The 19,774-nt window shown below is 36.4% G+C and overlaps 1 protein-coding gene across 1 annotated transcript in view; it reads left to right on the top strand.

Moving 5' to 3' along the window:
• Positions 1 to 3,441: 3,441 nt before the first annotated feature.
• Positions 3,442 to 19,774, top strand: part of LOC145997288 (gamma-aminobutyric acid receptor subunit alpha-6-like) — a 210,232-nt gene continuing 193,899 nt past the window's right edge. The window contains exon 1 of the mRNA XM_083134179.1: positions 3,442 to 3,948. Within this exon, the coding sequence (XP_082990305.1) occupies positions 3,759 to 3,948 (190 nt within the window). The 5' untranslated portion in view covers positions 3,442 to 3,758. The remainder of the gene's footprint in view (positions 3,949 to 19,774) is intronic.

The following is a 19,774-nucleotide window of genomic DNA, read 5'->3' as shown; positions in this document are numbered from 1 at the left end:
GTTGGAATACCGAATCCGGAGTCCGAGGTTGGAATACCGAATCCGGAGTCCGAGGTTGGAATACCGAATGCGGTGTCCGAGGTTGGAATACCGAATCCGGTGTCCGAGGTTGGAATACCGAATCCGGTGTCCGAAGTTGGAATACCGAATCCGGCATTCGAGGTTGGGATACCGAATCCGGTGTCCGATGTTGGAATACCGAATCCGGAGTCAGAGGATGGAATACCGAATCCGGAGTCCGAGGTTGGAATACCGAATCCGGAGTCCGAGGTTGGAATACCGAATACGGTGTCCGAGGTTGGAATACCGAATGCGGTGTCCGAGGTTGGAATACCGAATGCGGTGTCCGAGGTTGGAATACCAAATGCGGTGTCCGAGGTTGGAATACCGAATCCGGTGTCCGAAGTTCGGGTACCGGATGCAAGATTCGGGATTCCGATATCAGATCGATGCAAATCCCTGTGGATTCAATGTGATTCAATTGTGCTTCTCAAAGTTATCCTGTTATAATAAGTTGTCTGGTGTTAATTATATTTGTTCACATACACTGTCTCTGGCGACAGGGGGTATGGATGCGTGGGGGGCACAAGCATTCGGGTTTGAATTCAGAAGCTCCGGTATAGAAACACACTACCGTACTTCCTGGTGTATTGAGGTGGCCTTGTGTCTGAGCACAACATAGGGCATATAATGTGCACGGAGACTAACATAGTCAAGAATGTATTTGTATATTCTGTACGCTACTTTCATACTTGCCAGCTTGCCGAGCGGGTTAAGTAGTCGTTTAAATCTCATCACCAAAGTTCCTGGGTTCGAGTCCCAGTCTGTGATGACTGTGAGTTTACAGTCATTAATTTAATCTAATCACCCATCCTCATCATCCTGATTAGCCAAAGTGCCAGGAAAGCGACTCTAAATAACAAAAATGCAAATACACTTTCAGCCTCCATGGGCTAATCGGAACGATGAGGATAAATGATGATTAGTTTAAATTTATGAAGGGATACTCGCACGCCAGGACTCGAATCGGGGACTGTCAGTGAGGACCTCATAACAGAATTTCATAATGAAAATTATATATCGCAAGTGAATAGGAAATTTCATTTTCTCCCCTAATATCGTGGGTGTAAGGTGTGAACTTTTCGGAAGGCACTGAAGTGACGTGCCTCTCTCCCACATAATACACCCTGAAAAACGTATTCTAGCAGGCTAACGAAGCTCTAGCATCTCGAATGGCAACAAGACAGTATCTTGTACTTTGTTTCCTCCTTATGTTTCAGCTTCAGCCTTTATAAGACGAGTATGTAAACATTACACACATATATATATATATATATATATATATATATATATATATATATATATATATATATATACATATGCATGTTTTGGTTTTAATGAATGTGTTTCAAAAAGCATATTTTGCTTTATTGCCCGCCATTTTGTTTTCTTAAGATGCCTGTCCCAGCGTTACGTGACGGACGTAAGTAGTCAATACGCTGACGCACCACTATGTGCCTTCACCAGGTATGTACATATGTGTTTGTGTATATACATGTTTATGCCGACCCCCCCCCCCCGTGGGAAGGGGGCTAGTTCGCACAGCGCTCTGCGACGCAATGGGTCCACGGGTTGGAATCCCAGTCTGGACATGGGAGCTCTTTGTGAATGTCCTTTCATCAATATCATCAATCATCCTCGTCTTCGCGATTAGCCATAAGTGGCAGAAAATCGAAGTAAAAAAAACTAAACAATTTAATCGATCAATATATAAGGTATGTAAGTTAATGGAACCGTAATTCTCAAGTGTTTCGTGATAGTCCAATTGAAGAATGAATTTGCATATTTTTGCATGTAACATATATTACCATGTCTAGTCCTCTCAGTAAATAGCACATGTCAGAAGTTACAATGCATTTTAATTGTTTCTCTGTTCAGATAGGCTCATCTACAACGTTGTAGACTGGATATACCGTTTAGATGGAATTCGAACCGCTACGACGCCAGAGGTACCGGGTTCCAATCCCGCCCTGGGGATGGGTGTTCTTTGTGTCTCTTCATCAATATCATCACCCATTTCCATCGTTGCGATTAGCCACATGTGGCAGAAAAAGCGACGCTAAATAAACAAAATCAAATCAAAATAAATATGCCTTCACCGGGGATCGAACCTAGGGTGCCTTGATTACAAGGCGCTGGCATTACCACTACGTCCTCTAGGAGTTACGTACATTTCTAATGCACTATTTTTAGGTTTGCCAAAACAGCTTTTCTTTTTTAAAAAATGCACAAGTTACTTTGTAAAGTGATAAAGTTACTCTATAGACATACTATTTCTTTCCACCTACGGTTCTGATTTGGTTGAGAAACTGAGGCAGGTGCCCCTGTAGTCCCCCCCACGGATCGGCTCTGAGAGTAGTTATATATCTTGTCTCTACGAAAGGTGAGCTTGCTACCTGCTGTATGCAAATAGATGAGAGACGTCTTCGCACGTCTCCATCTGAGAATAAAACAGAAACCAATATTTAAACATGACATACGTGGAGACAGTGGTTAGTCACTTGAAATTTCCCTTTCAGTATTCGTGCACTTGTTTCTTCTATTCCATATCACAGAGACACTTAGAACTGAGACAGTAAGTATAGCTGAATAAAACGACTTACCTGCTCTTGAAACCCAGGATAATATACGGCTCTTCTAGCACCTGAGATATTCGAAGAGTGTGAGGGATCACATGACACAGTTTTGCGGCTTCCTCCTCCAGTTCACACTTTAGACCCAGGAAGAAGTCTTATGAAAGCTGCAACGAAGAGTTATTCCAACAAAATTAAAAAAAAAAAAAGTACAACTCACTCGGTACGTATCACAAGCTTGTAGATTGTGAAGCGAGCAGTGTATCACTATTTTGTTTCACAACGTTTACGGAATGTGAAGGATTACGTGAGGTACATAAGGTGGGGAGAGAAGGGGTGGGGACGGACTTGGTACCTTAATGGGGGAGGGTGCGGAGGAAGGTATTGACACCACTGGACGCGCAGCTGCTGCGCGATGTTCGACTGTTTTCCTCGTAACAACGCGATACTGAAATCATACTTGCAAGTCGACTCGCGTGAAGTTTCGCTGCAAACACGGTTCACACTCGCGGGGATGAAGAACAAGTCACCACCGCGCAAACCAGCGGTTCCGTAGCTTGGGGAGAGTGATACGCGAATCGGCCGATAGATTACGCCCTTGTAGCCCAGTCAGCAGATGCAGAAATAGTCTGATACTTGGCGCCGCTTCGTATCAACTCACCGGCGAACAACTCCAGCTTAAAGCGGCCCCTTTTTGTTTTTCTTCTTCTTCTTCCTTGCTTTTCCACCTCTCTCCGACATTTCCTTTTTCTTATTTTTACCTGAGGAAGTTTGGGCAGCGACTGAAAACTAGACCAGTTGCCGTTAAACGTCGGGATGTCCCTGGTCTGAAAGTTGCTGTCGACACGAGCAGCGAATTTTTGCGTCGCGGATTGCGATAACCCCTCTTCGAAGGGTTGGCAGATTTCGTTGTTAGTGTGCGATAAGCGTCGACCGAGTCGCGACGGGGACTTGGTGGCGTGCAGGTGAATGTGGTGGTGGGGCGGGTGAGTGCGACACCATCATCACCACCACCGAGAGGAAGTTCGGGACCGAAGATGGTGTTTTCCCCCTCGCCCCCGCGGATTCGCAAGAAGGTACCAAGCTTGTGGTAGTGCAACAACAGATTTTTCTTCTGGAGACTTTATGGCTTGTCGCTGTGCATCGGGGGCCCTCGTCTGTTGCGTGTATGTGGTCCTTTTTTATCAATTGTTGCTACAACCTGCTGAGACGGCTTCAAGGGACAGCAGACTATTATCACAGAACGTCACCAACCTTCTGAATAAACTGTTGGCCACAGACCGTTACGACAAGCGTATAAGACCAGACTTCGGTGGTAAGTACTTGCAGTTCACTTTGTAGTGATTAGCATTAGCTACATGTTAATGACAGCTTTGTTGTTCTGAAATTTCCGGGAAGTGACATATTTGACCGATTTGTAACAATTGTTTTTGGCATTCTAGAGAAAGTAGTGGCCATTCCTCTTTGAATTTAAGTTAAGCAATGACATTCTCAAAGGGGTGGTGTGAGCGGTGATCTTGTAATATTACATATTGGACTCCTGCATATGTATATGCTAGCGAGGCTCTGGTGCATGAAGCCAAAACCAAGTTAATCATCTGTGGGATTGGGTGCTGTTCATGTGACCCATCCATCTGCAAAAAGATTGGAGAAATTATTGCTTTGAAAACGACCAAGAAATTGTAAAAAAAAAATACATAAAATAGCATAAAAACTATAACTAAATCGAACAAAACTGCGGGTAAAACTGAAATTACGTATAGAGGCTTGATGCTTCCTTAGGTTCCAACACACAACACATCAACGTTGTGTTGGACTTTGTTCTCGATAAGGAGTTAATAATATTAGTTCTACATCCCGTCTCGGATATCTCTGGAGCAAGTAGTGACGCGGCTCTACCAATGAACACATGTGAGGGAACGGGATTGCGTGGAGGAGTGAAGCGACTGCAGTTATCAGCTTTCGAGCAGCGTGTGATGCTTCACTCTACCCACTCGGTTTCCTCCCCTTCCCTGTCGCTATGCGAGGCCTTGCTCCACAGATTCCGGGGACAGAGTATTGATTGATTGATTGAGTTTATGTTTTAAGTTCATTATGTGCCTCCACCGGGTATCGAACGGGGGGTGGGGCAGAGTATAGTAAATATATTTGTTCATTTTATTCGACGACTGAAATTATATCTTATTGTTAAAAGGATTTTGTCATCATATTATGAATCTGGAGCGAATAACCTCAGTGCTTACGTACTCTTAATAATTCTAACAATTCAATTAAATCGTTGACCATTAGGGTTGATCTATACGGACATTTTAAATGCCTTTATTGACTTGTTAATCTTGCCTTGCTGGTGAGTAAAGCACGTTAGGTCATCGTAGGTTCTAGGTTCAAGTCCCGTCCTGAGAATGTGCGAGTTCTTTCTTCAATTTGACCTAATCATCACTCATCATCGTTGCGATTAGCGTAAGTACATATTGATATTAACTCAACTGTCATCTTTTACGGGACTGTATCTTGGTACTTGTTTATACCATCTTTTCCAAATTCCACATATTCTTTTCTTGTAGGAAAACTGATCCAAGGGGGGGGGGGTGTAACTTCACCAACCACCCTCATAGGTTCACCATAACATCTTAAACCACTATTACGTATAACTTACATATAAATAAGATGACTGAAAAAGGGCTACCATGATATGGTAAAACATACATGAAAATTAACATGTTCTTACTAAACTGTATTTGAAAGAATTAAAGTACTATATGCCACCATTTTGCAAAAAATGCCCACTTAATTTTAGGGACTAATAAATTTATAATGTTATTGAATGATAATAGCAATGCATATCCTTAAAGCAGAAACGATATAATACATTTTTCCACACAAACTTTGTTTACAATTAGTCATCATGGTAGGCCTAAGGTTATTTTTTTTTAAATTTCAATACATTAGGTCAACTTTTCCCAATTTGTACTACGCGAACAGATTAGAAACAAATTGCAAAAAATCTCAAAATTGTGAATTTATTCGCCCATGAACTCTGGAGGTAAGTATTGTGCAGAGATTATTTGGTACATTTTCTTTAATTGATTTTACTATGTTAACCGAGTTCCTTATTTCTGTGAAATCAGTGTGGAAAATTATGTTAAACATAAAGTTATATTGGAAACATGTCCATGTCCTTAAAAATACCTACCGTCTCCAATAATGATGTCATTCAGTTTAATGCCGAATAAATACCGTCCGTCCAAAATGATGTACGAGGAAAATTGATGTTTTGAGACAACAGACAGAGATATTTTTTAAAGCTCCAATCTTTCAATACCTTTCAATTGGGACAATTAAGTTTAGATAAATATTCAAGCTATTTAGAATTCGAAAAATAGCGCCTTTCATACGATAAAATGTCGACTAATAAGTTGAAAAATACAGTTAATTAAAAACAGCTTCGTGACGAATTTCTCTCTCGAAATTTGATCCATCACTCAGAATGTTTTAGCCTCTCCAATGGCGTAGTAGTAACGTCATCATCTTCTATCCTACTTAAAAAGTAGGTCCAACCCCGATTAGCATATCAGTAGCTTACAACGAACTAAAAATATTTGGTAATTTATGCTTTATATATATGACCTTATATCTAAAGCAGAAATTCCCAAATATTTTTAAGAAAACATATATTGTTTCCATCTTCCACAAATTAGTTAATTTTATGCAACAACTTAACGTTTCTTTGAAATTTGTATTTTGTTATTTATTTATTTACTCAGAGTTTCAGATACAGTCTTATTTGGCCATTTTACACTGAAACAACATAAAGTAGAAACAAAAGATAAAAACAATAACAAGATGGGAGAGATTTACATGTTCTTGGTCAGTAATGTACAAACATTTCTTTCTGGAAGGAAAATATCTACATCCAGGGGAAGTTTGTTGTAGATTTCTGGCAGCCTCTAAAACAAGGAGAGTTGTAGAAGGGATAGCCTAGTGGTTGGGTTGTGGAAGAGTTGCAGGTTGCGCGTTTGCTCTTGGGGTACCCTAAGTGTAAATTCACCGATTAGGAGATCAGTTCTGATTTTGCCATTTATTATCTTGTATAAACATTTCATGTCAGCTAGATCATGACGAAAGGATGAAGAGTGAATATTCAGAGCAGCTATGGTGTCTGATTTGAATACATGTCGGAAAGAAGATATTCTGTGCCGAACAATGGCAAGAAAGAAACTGAGAACAGAATCTATTCTGGTGAGATTGGTTTTTGAGGCCATTGCCCAAATTGGGAAGCAGTATTCAAGGATGGAAGAGATGAAAGATTTAAAGAATAAGGCAAGAGATGATGGGTTTCGAATTTCACTAAATCTGTATAGAAGACCGAGAAGGCGCATGGCTTTTTTAGTGGTAGCTATAATATGATAATTAAAAGTGAGTTTTTCATCCATGATAATACCTACGTCCTTTTGACTGGAAACTTTTTGGATTGGATTGTTTTCAATAACATAAGGAGACACCACTTTGTTCTTTTTTAGGGAAAAAGTAAGGAAAGAGCATTTCTGAGGGTTTATTTCTAGATTCCACTGACGACACCACTTAACAGGTTCTGTGAGAGCGTTTTGAAGAATCGTCACAAAGAGCTTACAACCATACGCAAACAAAAGTATATTGATATATTCCGAGACCATTCATAACTACTGTCTTCTTGTGCAAAAATTTGAAGTTTTAAGCCGTTAAATGAGATATCTTTCGTGAATAACTTGTGTAAAATATATTTGTGATAGCTCATTTTAGCTAAAAATAAAAGTTTGTTCATCCAGTATTTGTCAATTTTTGAAGACAGTAGTGATACATCACAACCTAACGTTGCATTTGGGGGTTTGAGAAGTATATGTATTAGGCTATGTTTAGAGCAGCCGAAGTATAATTTATAAGTTAAATTTATTGCATGAATCAGCTATTTTCTAAAAATAGCGGATATAGCACTCCGATGCAAAATTAAACGTCTTTTCAGATTTTTCGAAGCTAGAACTTAAATTTTGACTCTAAGTTTGCCTTCCTGATACAATTGGATCAGAAATGAAATCTGACTAATTTTTCAAATCATCAGTTTTTGAAAAATGAGCATAATATGTCGCACCTAAATCAAGATCTGTAACATCTATGGGTCTGAAAACTGAATCATCATATAATCTCTTTGAGTCTCGAAATTTCTATGAGGATACAAGGTTATTAGAATTATATAAGGTTGGGTCGTAACATGGAGGTAAGAAAGAGACCGTAAGCGTGTTTAATCAAAATACATACGATCTGATGACGAATCGTGGGAGCATGTGAATCTAACCCCCAAAAGTCCTCATAAGAGTGTTGCATTATCCACACATAAAAAAAAAAAGAGCACAAAGTGAAAACTTGAAATAGAGCATAGAAATGCTTATATCTTGATATGCCAATTCATTCATGGTTCGTAATTACTAAAAATCTTTAGAAGTTTTCACTTAAAGTGTACTGAAATTGCTTCTTTTCAGATATAAATGCAGGCTTCAGCATTTCAGATCTGTAGAATGAATATTGTGTCACTGTTTTACACAAATAGTGCCACACGTTAAACAAAATAACATGCAAAGACATTTTTTTAAACTGAAAAGCAATTATAAGTTGTTAAAGCAGTATATTTTGATTCCTAGTTCAAGCCTAATAACAATAGAAAGTATATATTTGATTCATAACTCACGAATCCTGTGGTGGCAAATTAGTCCAGTGGTATCATTTTACAATCTGAAGGTTGTAAGATCGAATCCGGTAGCGATTTTTTTTTTCTTATTTGAATTTTGCTGATTCTGCTTATGTTCGTCACTTTAATTGTATCGCATAACATGTTATTTACATGAAAGATCGTATGATTCACTTAATTCGAAAAATTTAAATCTGTTTATTTTAGTGAAAACTGGAAGAAATAATTACATGATAATTTATGAATAATTTGTATCATAATTAGTGAGTACAGTGCATTCTGAAATGATCAATATTTATTGAATCGTGAAAAATTATAGCATTACGTAATTGTGAAATTAAAACCTCCTCATTTCTCAAAAAGCAATGATGTCTTAAAGCTCAATCTTTCAACTGAGGAAAAATACATTAATAATGTTTTACTTATTTTCTGTTTGTGTCATAAAAGAGCGTTTAATTTCTTTCTTTCAACATATGAGAATATCAAAATTGAGATTCATCTGAATTAGAAAAGTATATGTGATTTTTTTACAGTATTCAAGCAGTATATTCCATATCAACGATTAATAAGCAGTTTTTGCATATGGGAAAAGTTGTATTGTGCTTATGAATACACTAAACTATTTTGATAATATGTAAATGGTTAAGTTACTAAGTCCAAAGATACAAACAAGAAACATATGAGAAAAGTTGTATTGTGCTTATGAATACACTAAACTATTTTGATAATATGTAAATGGTTAAGTTACTAAGTCCAAAGATACAAACAAGAAACATTTCGTACAGTAATAATCCAAAGGATTCCAGTGGATTCGTTCTTGAAATCGTAAAGATGCTAGTAATATAAAACATGCAAAAATGCGTATAGTTTATAGTATTTCAATGTAGAAGACTACGTGCGGAGTTCACTAGTATACGCAGGATTTTTTTTCGGAAGGGCTGAATTTGTAAAGGTGTAATTCTAGGGGGGAAGATACACAATAAAATATTTCATTTTAAAAGTTGATTTAAAACGAGAATGGTTATCTGGTGTCATTTTAAGGGGAGTTTGAATTTATCACTTTGCTTTTCTTTAATTTTCTCAACATTTCGGAGCCGTCCCCCGTGGCGGAGTGGTTAGCACATCGCTCTACACGCCAGGGGTTCCGGCTGTTTGTGAGTGTCCATTCAATTTCATCTTATCGTCACACATCTTCGTCTTCGCAATTAGCCAAAAGTTGCAGAAAAGCGAAGTTAAATAAACTAAATCAATCAATCAATCAAAATTTCGAAGGAGACTACAGTCCCGTGGCGGAATCTAAAGGTTCCAGCACCTGAGATGATTTTAAAATCGAAAGCAGGGTCAAGAAACGCTTTCTTTAGATAAGAATTGTTCACCTTCCGTTATGTTCGTAAATATGTGTTCACAGGAAATGCGAGCAGCATTGACTCCACGTAGCTACGAATTACTGATATTAATTATTTGAATTATAAGTCCTTTGATTTTCTTAGAGAGAGGGGGGAAGGGGAGGGGGCTCTCTTCGATCTCGTCTCAAAAATTCTCTACAGATTTGGTCTCATTCTCATCTTAAGTTTTAAAAGATCACCACAACTAGTCTCAAAATGCGAGACGGGATTGAGATAAAACAGAGATTTCTCTCATCTCTAATTTCAAGAAAATCAACATCTACCTATAAATATAGTTTTTGGACACCTTTTGACAAAGTTAATAACTTTAAGTTATGGGGAAAAATGGGTGATAATTAGAGAAGCACTTAAGGCTTCGGCGTTACCGGTTGGAAAACAAAATTTGGCTCCACGCATCCTACTCTCCCATTGGACCTTCGAGGTCGCCGGGGGATTTCTCGGGCCCATGGTGGCATTGCAGGCTACAGGATGGCCAGAGTTATGTTACGCAGATGTTTTGTCAACACGCCGCGAGGCTTTCAGGTTGATATTCTATTGAGGCAACACGGAAGAAATAATGAAAAACCAAAAGTTAAAGAATTAATTTGTAACAGTTATGCTGTGTGCCACCACTGCTTGTCTTGCTGTACCGGAGTGCACGAGCATGAACTACTGTATATTGGCTTCTGAGCAAGTCATGCACAAGAATGAAATAAATAAAATAAAATAAAAAAAATCGTGCAGAATGCGCAACTGCTTAAATGTAACAGATTAACAAATAATATTACACCTAAATAGGAACTTCCGTTTCGTATAAGCCTTAAACTATTTTATTTATTAACATTTCAATATATTATACGCACAGTAATCTTCTTCAAGAGCTAACAATACATTGAAATCTAATACGTTACAAAACATACATCTGCAAATATTTGATTCTCACTCGACCCAAAAGAGCAATAAGTTTTTTGAAACGATTTTGAACGTCTACCATTCTCCCTAAATCCATTTGTCAGCATGTTTATAGTCCAGTTACATTAATCTCATGATACGCACCCACTTATTGTATCATTTTATGTGTTTAATATGTTTAAAATGTTAATTGTCTATTATGACGGAATTTGTTTTGTTCAATTGGGTAGTCTTTTATGGTTATGGACTAACCTGAAAACATTTGATTGTGGGTTGTGAGGTGAGAGATATTATGGATGTTGCTGGAATAATGCAAGAAGAGAGCGATTTTTCATGGTGGTATCGTTTGGATTCTGTGTGAATAGCGTGTTGAATTGTTTGTTTTTTTAGTTTGAGATCTAATTAATTGAAGTTTGATTTGAGAATAATAGTTCTAGAGTTACAAGATTAAATCTCTCTATACATTTTACATTTGATATGTGAAAGAGAAAAGCGAAATAAAAACGCTTGTGATTTCCCAAGATGGCTCAGGATGTGAAGATTAATGAGGAAAATTTAATGCAAGCAATCCAGAGTGATATGAATGTGATTGTACCTGAACAGTTAGCGGAAATGGAAGTTAGTGATAAGACTTCTTTCAAAAGAGGTCGATCTAATGAAGAATGCACGGAACCTGAAGTGGAGAAAAACCCAAAAAATCCGAAAGTAAGTGCAAGTACAAAGGTTGGTGTTGCTAAATATAGAAATGAGGCATATGATATGTCTTTATATTATGAGGGACATCAAGGCCCATATATCGTGTTGGTGGACAGTACATTACCTGGATCACAGAGCCTGAATACGGTAAAATTAGGTTATAATTTGTGTAAGGAGAAGGTTGATGTTGAATTCGTTAAACAAAGTGGTTTGAAGCAGGCAAAATTGACATTTCGCACAGCATATGATGCAAATAAATTTGCTAAAAATGAATTCATCAAGGAAAAATACCATTTAGAAGCCAGAATTCCTAAAGGTCTATTAGTGAGAGAAGGATTAATATATGGTGTACCTACCGACATCCCAGTAGACGAGATAATCGAAGACATTAGAGCTGAAGTTCCAATAATAGATGTAATAAGGATGAAGAAAACCTTTTTCACTGAAGAGGGGGAAGTAAGGCAAGAACCTACTAAACTGATTAGTGTAACATTTCAATCTCAACAGTTACCAAAAGAAGTGAAGTTGTGGAGACAAATATTTGAAGTGAAGCCAAAAGTAAGATCTGTGATTTTATGCAAGAAATGTTTCCGTTTCTCACACACACAAACACAGTGTAAATCCTCTCCCGTGTGTTATAGATGCGGTCAAGCGGAACATGGAATCTGCAATGCCAGTCCTAAATGTATTAATTGCAAAGGAAACCACTTATCTACCGATAAGTCATGTGTAAGATGGGAGCAAGAGAGAGAAATACAAAGGCTGATTGCTTATAACAACATCTCCTATCAAGATGCAAGGAAACAAGTACTTTTTGGAATTGATCCACGAAATGAACAGCGAACATATGCGACCTCTGCTAAAGACTTTCCTAAATTGCTAGAGATAAGAAAGGAATCAATAAACAAGGAAAGCCCTTGCACATCAGAAAGTCCTACTACGATCAGATTAAATTCTGTTACAGATTGGGAAAATAGAAGAAATGACACATATCTGAGTAACCTCTGTTGGAAGAAAGTGCCACCAGAATCTGACCGGTCTTATGAAAGTTTTAAAAAACAACACGGGGAAAATTTTAGACTGCATTCTGCTTCACAATTGAGGAAAACAATTAAACCTGTTTTGATAAAGGACAAAAATAAACACAAGGATCCACAAATTGCGTCAACATCATCAGCAATGGCTAATACAAGTGAACCTGTGAGCACGACGTGTTCCTCTAAGGAACAGGATAGAAAATCTGATTCGATTGGACGCCGGACAACAGCGGAGAGTCCTTCTCAGAAAGAATCGCTAGTAAATCTGCTACATCTAATAGCTGAACTTACCACAACAATTTCAGTGAGTGATGATTTATTATATATTAGGAAAATAATCTTAAAATGTAATGAAATTTCTGTACAAATTTTAAAACTAATTCAAGACTTACAAGATTTCGGGGACACCCCCTAATTTAAAACAACAATGTGTTACCAGCAAAGAAAATTCTTGCCATTAATAATACAATGGAATTTAAGATCCTTCTCTGCAAGGAAACTTCAATTAATTAAATTAATAGATGAGTGTCACCCGTTAATTATTTGCGTTAGTGAGGTATGGGGTTTAAAATCAGAAAATATTCATATTGCTCACTATCATAGTATATTAAATGATTATAATGTGCGAAATAAGGGTGTGGGAATCTTTGTTCATGAAAGTGTACCATTTCAACAAATTCAGTTTAATTCAACACATGATTTATTTTCCAAATATAATGTAGAAGTGGTCGGTATACAAATTCAGTTAAACAACTTACTTTATAATATTATTAGCTTGTATATTCCATCTCATTATACTTCGCAACAAATACAGAGCTCTCATCTAAATTCTCTTATATCTGGCTTTCAACATCCCTTTATCATAACAGGAGATTTTAATTGTCATAATACATTGTGGGGTGATCATAGAATTGATACTTTGGGAAAGACAGTTGAAGATTGGATGGATTATAATAACTTGACAGTTATAAATGATGGATCTCCAACACATGTTCCACCAAATGGAAATAATATGTCCTCTATTGATCTAACTTTAATATCTGATAATCAGTGTTTTGATTTTGTGTGGGAAATAGACTTTGATTTACGAACTAGTGATCATTTTCCATGTTTCATCACGCTAACATTATCTCAAAAATTTCCAAAATTAATAAAACAAAAAACAATTCGTAAGTGGAGCGTAAAGAGGGCAGATTGGATGAAATATAATTCAGTTTTAGACTTAAAATTTTCAGCTAAAGAATATCAAAACCAATATACTGTACAATATGAAAAATTTGTGGATATAATAACTCAAGTTATGGATTATGCCTGTCCCCGACTAAAACCGCAATATGATCGAAATTTTCCTAAAATAGATTGGTGGAATGAAGAATGTTTCCAAGCAAAAAGGAAGCGAATACAAGCATTGAAACAATTTGTAAGTGCTCCTTCACCTGCAACTTTGATAAATTTGAAACGAGCTACTGCAAAATCTAGAAAAGTATATATAAAGGCTAAGAGATTTTCATGGCAAAAATATTGCGAAGAAATAAACCCTAACACAAAATTAGACGTCATATGGCGCAAGTTCAGATCACTTAGAAAAGCAAATGTAAGTCGGACTTTACCTTTGTCCACTGAATGGAAAACCGATTTTATTAATAAAGTCATTCCTACACCCTTTACATCAGCCTGTGAACCTCCTAATATATTCTACACGTTCTCATCTACATCAAAATACTCAAAGGGGTTCACATCCTCTATCACTGTAAATGAAATTCATGAAATTCTTCAAGGGTCTAAAGATTCTGCTCCTGGCATTGATGGAATTACGTATTCTATGGTACGAAATCTTCCACAGAATGCACTAAGCATGTTATGTAAAATTTTCAATCAAATATTCCTATCGGGCAAAATTCCCGTTGCATGGACCTCTCAAATTATTATACCAATTCTAAAACCAGGGAAAAACCCTTCGTTGGGTCAGTCATATCGCCCAATAGCTCTAAGTTCCGTACTGGCAAAAATTTTCGAGAAGCTTTTATTAAAAAGATTAGAGTGGTTTATGGAAGGTCAAAAGGTATTTTCTCCCAGACAAATGGGATTTCGTAAAGGTTATGGAACCCAGGATGCATTAGTAACATTATCTTCCCATATTTATAGCGTTATTAAAAGAAACCAATCAGTACTTTCAGCCTTTATTGATATTCAAAGTGCATATGACAACGTAGATATTACTGTTCTATTGAGACAACTACAATTACTAAAAGTGCCACATTGTATACTCATAATGACATGGAAATTGTTATCTAAAAGACAACTTTATTTTCATTTTGGTTCAGAAATGTTAGGTCCAATATATATTGGACAAGGACTACCACAGGGAAGTCCTCTTAGCCCATTATTATTTAATGTTTATTTATCAGATATTAAAACAATAATAGATTCCCCATTTCAGTTTCTACAATATGCTGATGATGTATGTATATATTTAGACTCAAACAATCACTTAAAAGATTTTTCAATGTTTGAATATAAATTAATAGAATTTAACGAATGGTTAAAGCAGAAAAAAATATCAATATCTTTAGAAAAGTCCAAAATAGTAGTATTTAAGCATAAGGGTCTTCAAAATATTTTCAACATTATTCCTAGGAGATTACAAATTCCAATTGTTTCACAAGTAAAATATCTAGGTGTATACTTTGATGCTTCATTATCATGGCAGTATCAAATAAATATGATGAAAAATAGATCCGATAAAATATTTCATTTATTTAAAGCTATGGCGAATACCAAATGGGGAGCACATCCTACCAGCATGCTTATGTTTTATAAGAATTATTATCGAGCAGTATTAGATTATGGATTAATGGTCTTGTGTAATCTTCCAGTAACAAAACTTTCTCCACTAGAAGTCCAGCAACGAAAAATTCTAAAAAGATGTTTGGGATTAATGAACAGTACTCCTAATGTAGTGGTATATATGGAGTCAGTAGAATGTTCGGTTTCTGTGAGGATAAAGTTAATTGCTATAAAAATGTTATTTAAAATTCAACATTCACCATGGCATCCTTTCAATGATGTTTTATTAAATCTTTTAGAGCTGCATGATTCAGGAATAACCAATGATAAATCAGCTACGCTTTGGGTACAACTATTTAGTAAATATCATCACGAATGTAGTCAAGTACTCATAGCAAGAACATTGCCAGTATACTCGTTAGAATTTCCCACACAACCAATTCAAAATATATATTTCCAGAAATATAATCATTCAGCTGAGTTTAGAGAATCTTGGGAAGACTTTTATCATATATATACAGATGGGTCTAAAACTGAAAGTGGAGTAGGAGCAGCTCTTTATGATACTGAAAGAAATATATCAAAAATGTTTAGGTTACCAGTGGAGGCATCCATATTTACAGCAGAAATATATGCGGTATATCAAGCTTTGATTTATATTGGTACAGTTCCTGAACAGAAATTTCTAATACTGGTTGATTCGCAAAGTGTTTTACAAGCAATACAATCTAATTATAAAAATGTATTTAAAATTTCACCATATGTCATCAATTGTATTCGTGCAACTAATAGCTTAATTAGCAATGGAAAGGTAGTTCATTATGTGTGGGTAAAATCACACATTAATATTTACGGAAATGAACAAGCAGACAGATATGCAAAACAAGCTGCTCAGATGAATGAAACAATCCAGTTACCATTGCATTACACAGATCTTCTGCCGAGGGTTAAGAAGAAAATTTTTGAAGAATGGAATTTATGGTGTAATAATGCATTAGAAAGCGTTGGTGAAAGTTATCGTCCTTATGTTGATTACACTAGGAAAAAACCTTGGTTTTATAATTGTAAAGGTTCAAGAAATGCAATTGTTTTAATAAATAGACTAAGAAATGGTCACGCGAGAACATATCATCATTTATTTAAAATACACATTTTAAAATCTCCGAATTGTGACTGTGGTGATTTAAGGGGTGATGCTCATCATATTATTTTGGAATGTCCAATTCACTCAGAGAGAAGAAAGACTTTATACAAAACATTGTCAAAAATTAATGTTCCATTCCCTATTAATATGACTTCAATGTTGTATGCTCCAGATATTAGAATTGGATATGTTATACTTGCTTTTTTGAGAAAAGCTGATATAAAATTATAATATATTTTTGTTACTGAATGAGTTAATGTAGTTATATAAAATTGTATTTAAGAGCGTTTATGAACTTTGTGTGTAAAATTTATATTAAAAATGTATCTTATGTACTTATAATGTATGCTGGGCATAAACAGCCACCTGTAAGCTGTAAGTCCAATAAATCTTAGTTGAGTTGAGTTGAGTTGGAATAATGCAAGTGATTTTGGAAATGTGAATGTTTTAATTTGTGTAATGAAGAAGTATTATGATCTAAATACACTTTTGTTTGTAATAAGAAGTTTAATTGTGAGTTCTAGTGTAATATATTAACATTAACTGCCTTCTAAATATATTTTTGTGTGCGAGAGTTAGTAAAGTTTACGTAAGCATATCCTTATCTGTTTTCCCACAACCTGAAGGCTTCATAGTAGGCTGATAAGTCTCAAGCTCGCTGTTGAGGAATAAACGTAAGTTGATCCTTTGAGAATATTCCGGGGAACGTAACAAGAGCAATAAGTTTTTTGAAACGATTTTGAACGTCTACCATTCTCCATAAATCCATTTGTCAGCATGTTTATAGTCCAGTTACATTAACTTGAATCTGTGAAAATGTACCAGGTTTGGTGAATACTTATTAACATTAAGTAGGAACGTGCATGGACTCCTTGCCTCTTTCTCTTTCGAGTATCTGTGTTCGTTGTTCTTTATACGTGCATATTGCAGCACTGTTCTTTCACATCTTGTGGGTAAGTTCACATACGTGTAGAAATGCATGCTTCAATGCAAAAGCGTGGTCCTACGTTCCTATCAGATAATTGTCTGATGTTAGAAATAACAAAAGTGTGGATTTTTTTATGAAGTAGAGTGCACGAGGGATCAGGTATTGTGCATTTATTTTCTGTATGTTGTCAGTTAATCCATACATGCCGTGAAATATGAAGCGTTCCCACAAAATGCATGCCTACAAATATTCATAATTTTCAGTATCAAATACCGAGCAAAATAATCACGCGAAGGAAAATTTGTCATATTTCAACTTCGATTTCAATGTTCGTTACGAGCAATTAACACAGAATGAACTTTTTCATTCATGAATCTTCGTTTAAGCAGAGCATTACACACTTCTCGTACGTGACATTTGAAGATTTGCTCCGAGCAAGGAAAAAAAAACAATTGAAGCACTCCTTAGCTACCGAGGCTTGAAACAAACTTTAATTAAAGGGTTCGAACTTTATGTATTCAGTGAAAAATTAAAAGTACATAAGAAAAGGTAGGAACGGGATTTGAAAAAAAAAATATTTTAAATTCTATGAAAGGTAAATAATTTTTTGCCAATGTGAAACTTAAGTCGACATTGAAGACAGAGAATAAAAGACGTGGAAAAGTTGGGAAGAGAAGAAGAAGAAAAGGGGCTTGTTGAGGGTGGAAGGGGTTAATGTTAAGGGTGTGTTTTGTGTATGACTGCCGTATACAGGGGAGCTGATGGGGATACAGCCCCTCCAGAAATTGTGACGAAATTAAAATTTTCAAATGCAAGCAGCAAAGATCTCGTGAAAAGAAGTGGTGAATGTAACACCCTTCCCCTTAAAAATGACCTCCGAAAAGTTCCTTGCCATTTTTGCCTTTGAACATCTTATAAGACGAAGGTAGAAAATGACAATTACGAAATATTTTACAATTCCAGCCCGCTCCGAAAACATATCCTGGTACGCTAGCGGTGTGTATACATACACTGTTTATGTAACAATTGTGACCCTGCCAGTACACACACTCATATACACAGATAGATGTGTGTATGTTTATGTAGGCCAAGTCAGTATTATTTTGAAAGGATTGGGGCGGGTTTTAACCCCCTCCCCCTCTCGGCACTGGTTGAGGGGGGAGAGAGAGAGAGAGAGAAGTACTGTTATCGGTGAAAATCCGCTGGAATAAATTCTGAAAATTTAACAGACGTGCAAAACTACGAACCCTTTCCCTTAATTTAGCCTTCAGAGCGTAAAAAAGTTTGAAAAACGTAATGTCTGTTTCCTCGCTACATTTTTACATCCGCGTTCTGTTATTATAAATATATATATATATATATATATATATATATATATATATATATATATATATATATATATATATATATATATATATACCGTATTCAGGAAGACTGTGAATGTATTATACAAGGGCTACTTTGTTGTGTATCTTTGTTCTCGTTTTTCTCTGTACAATATCCGCTAACAGGATAATATCATATTTCGCTTACATTCTTCCCACTGCGTATAAACTCCACGCTTAAAAAGGGATTTTGCACGCAGTTATGGATCACATTCAGGTAAACGAAATGTCAGCTGATGCGTGCATATAATGTGTCTGTGTAAGGTCCTTAGCTAGAGGCGTGCTTACGGAATGGGAAGAGGCGGGGGGGGGGGGGGGGTTGAAACATCACTATTTTTTCAGAAGTTTCGCAGTAAAATATATAGAGAATTGATTCTGTGTACATAAACACACGCAATAGCACTCATTTGCTTCCCGCACATTTATTTACAGGAGAGTATTTTTTCACTGAGTTGTTATTAGATTCACAGTGTAGTGCTCGTTTGTGGAGAGCTGGTGGCTCCACAAACGCGCCAATTGGCGGAACTAACTAGTCACTGCCGCGTGTGATTAATACTTCCAGGCACGTAGCTAAAAATATATTTAGGAAAGTTCTTGCGCGGTAATCAAGTGTCCCTTATAAAATAAATTAAAAATTATAACGGTTATGTATATTATTCGTAATATTTTAATTATTCAGTAACGGATGATATTCAGCGAACAGCTTCCCCCACAATTCATTGCGCGAAACCACACTCCGCCGCCATATTTTGGCAAACCGCTGAGTTCATGCCTTGAAAACATGCCGGGTAAGCTTTGCGCGTATAGTCTTTGCTGAAATGATTCAAGGTATAATTATCATGATCATATGATGGATGTTTACGTATAAAATGCAGAAAATTTCTCGTTATAAGAAGGCTTCTCATATTCCTAACACGTTAGAACCTGCCCGACTTCATGTTGTACCTTCCCAAAGTGCACTAGGTGATGACGTCACGTTCATTACCATCAATTAAAACTCAGCTTCTTTTATTAGAACAACGTTGACTGTAACTCAGTTTCCTTTTTTCGAGTAACGTTACCTGTAACTCAGCTTCCTCTTTTCGAGTAACGTTCACTGTAACTCAGCTTCCTCTTTTCGAGTAACGTTCACTGTAACTCAGCTTGTT

This window comes from Lepisma saccharinum, chromosome 13 (assembly GCF_977018435.1).
Source record: "Lepisma saccharinum chromosome 13, izLepSacc3.1, whole genome shotgun sequence".
Taxonomy (NCBI): domain Eukaryota; kingdom Metazoa; phylum Arthropoda; class Insecta; order Zygentoma; family Lepismatidae; genus Lepisma; species Lepisma saccharinum.
This window is presented reverse-complemented; position numbering and strand designations above follow the sequence as displayed.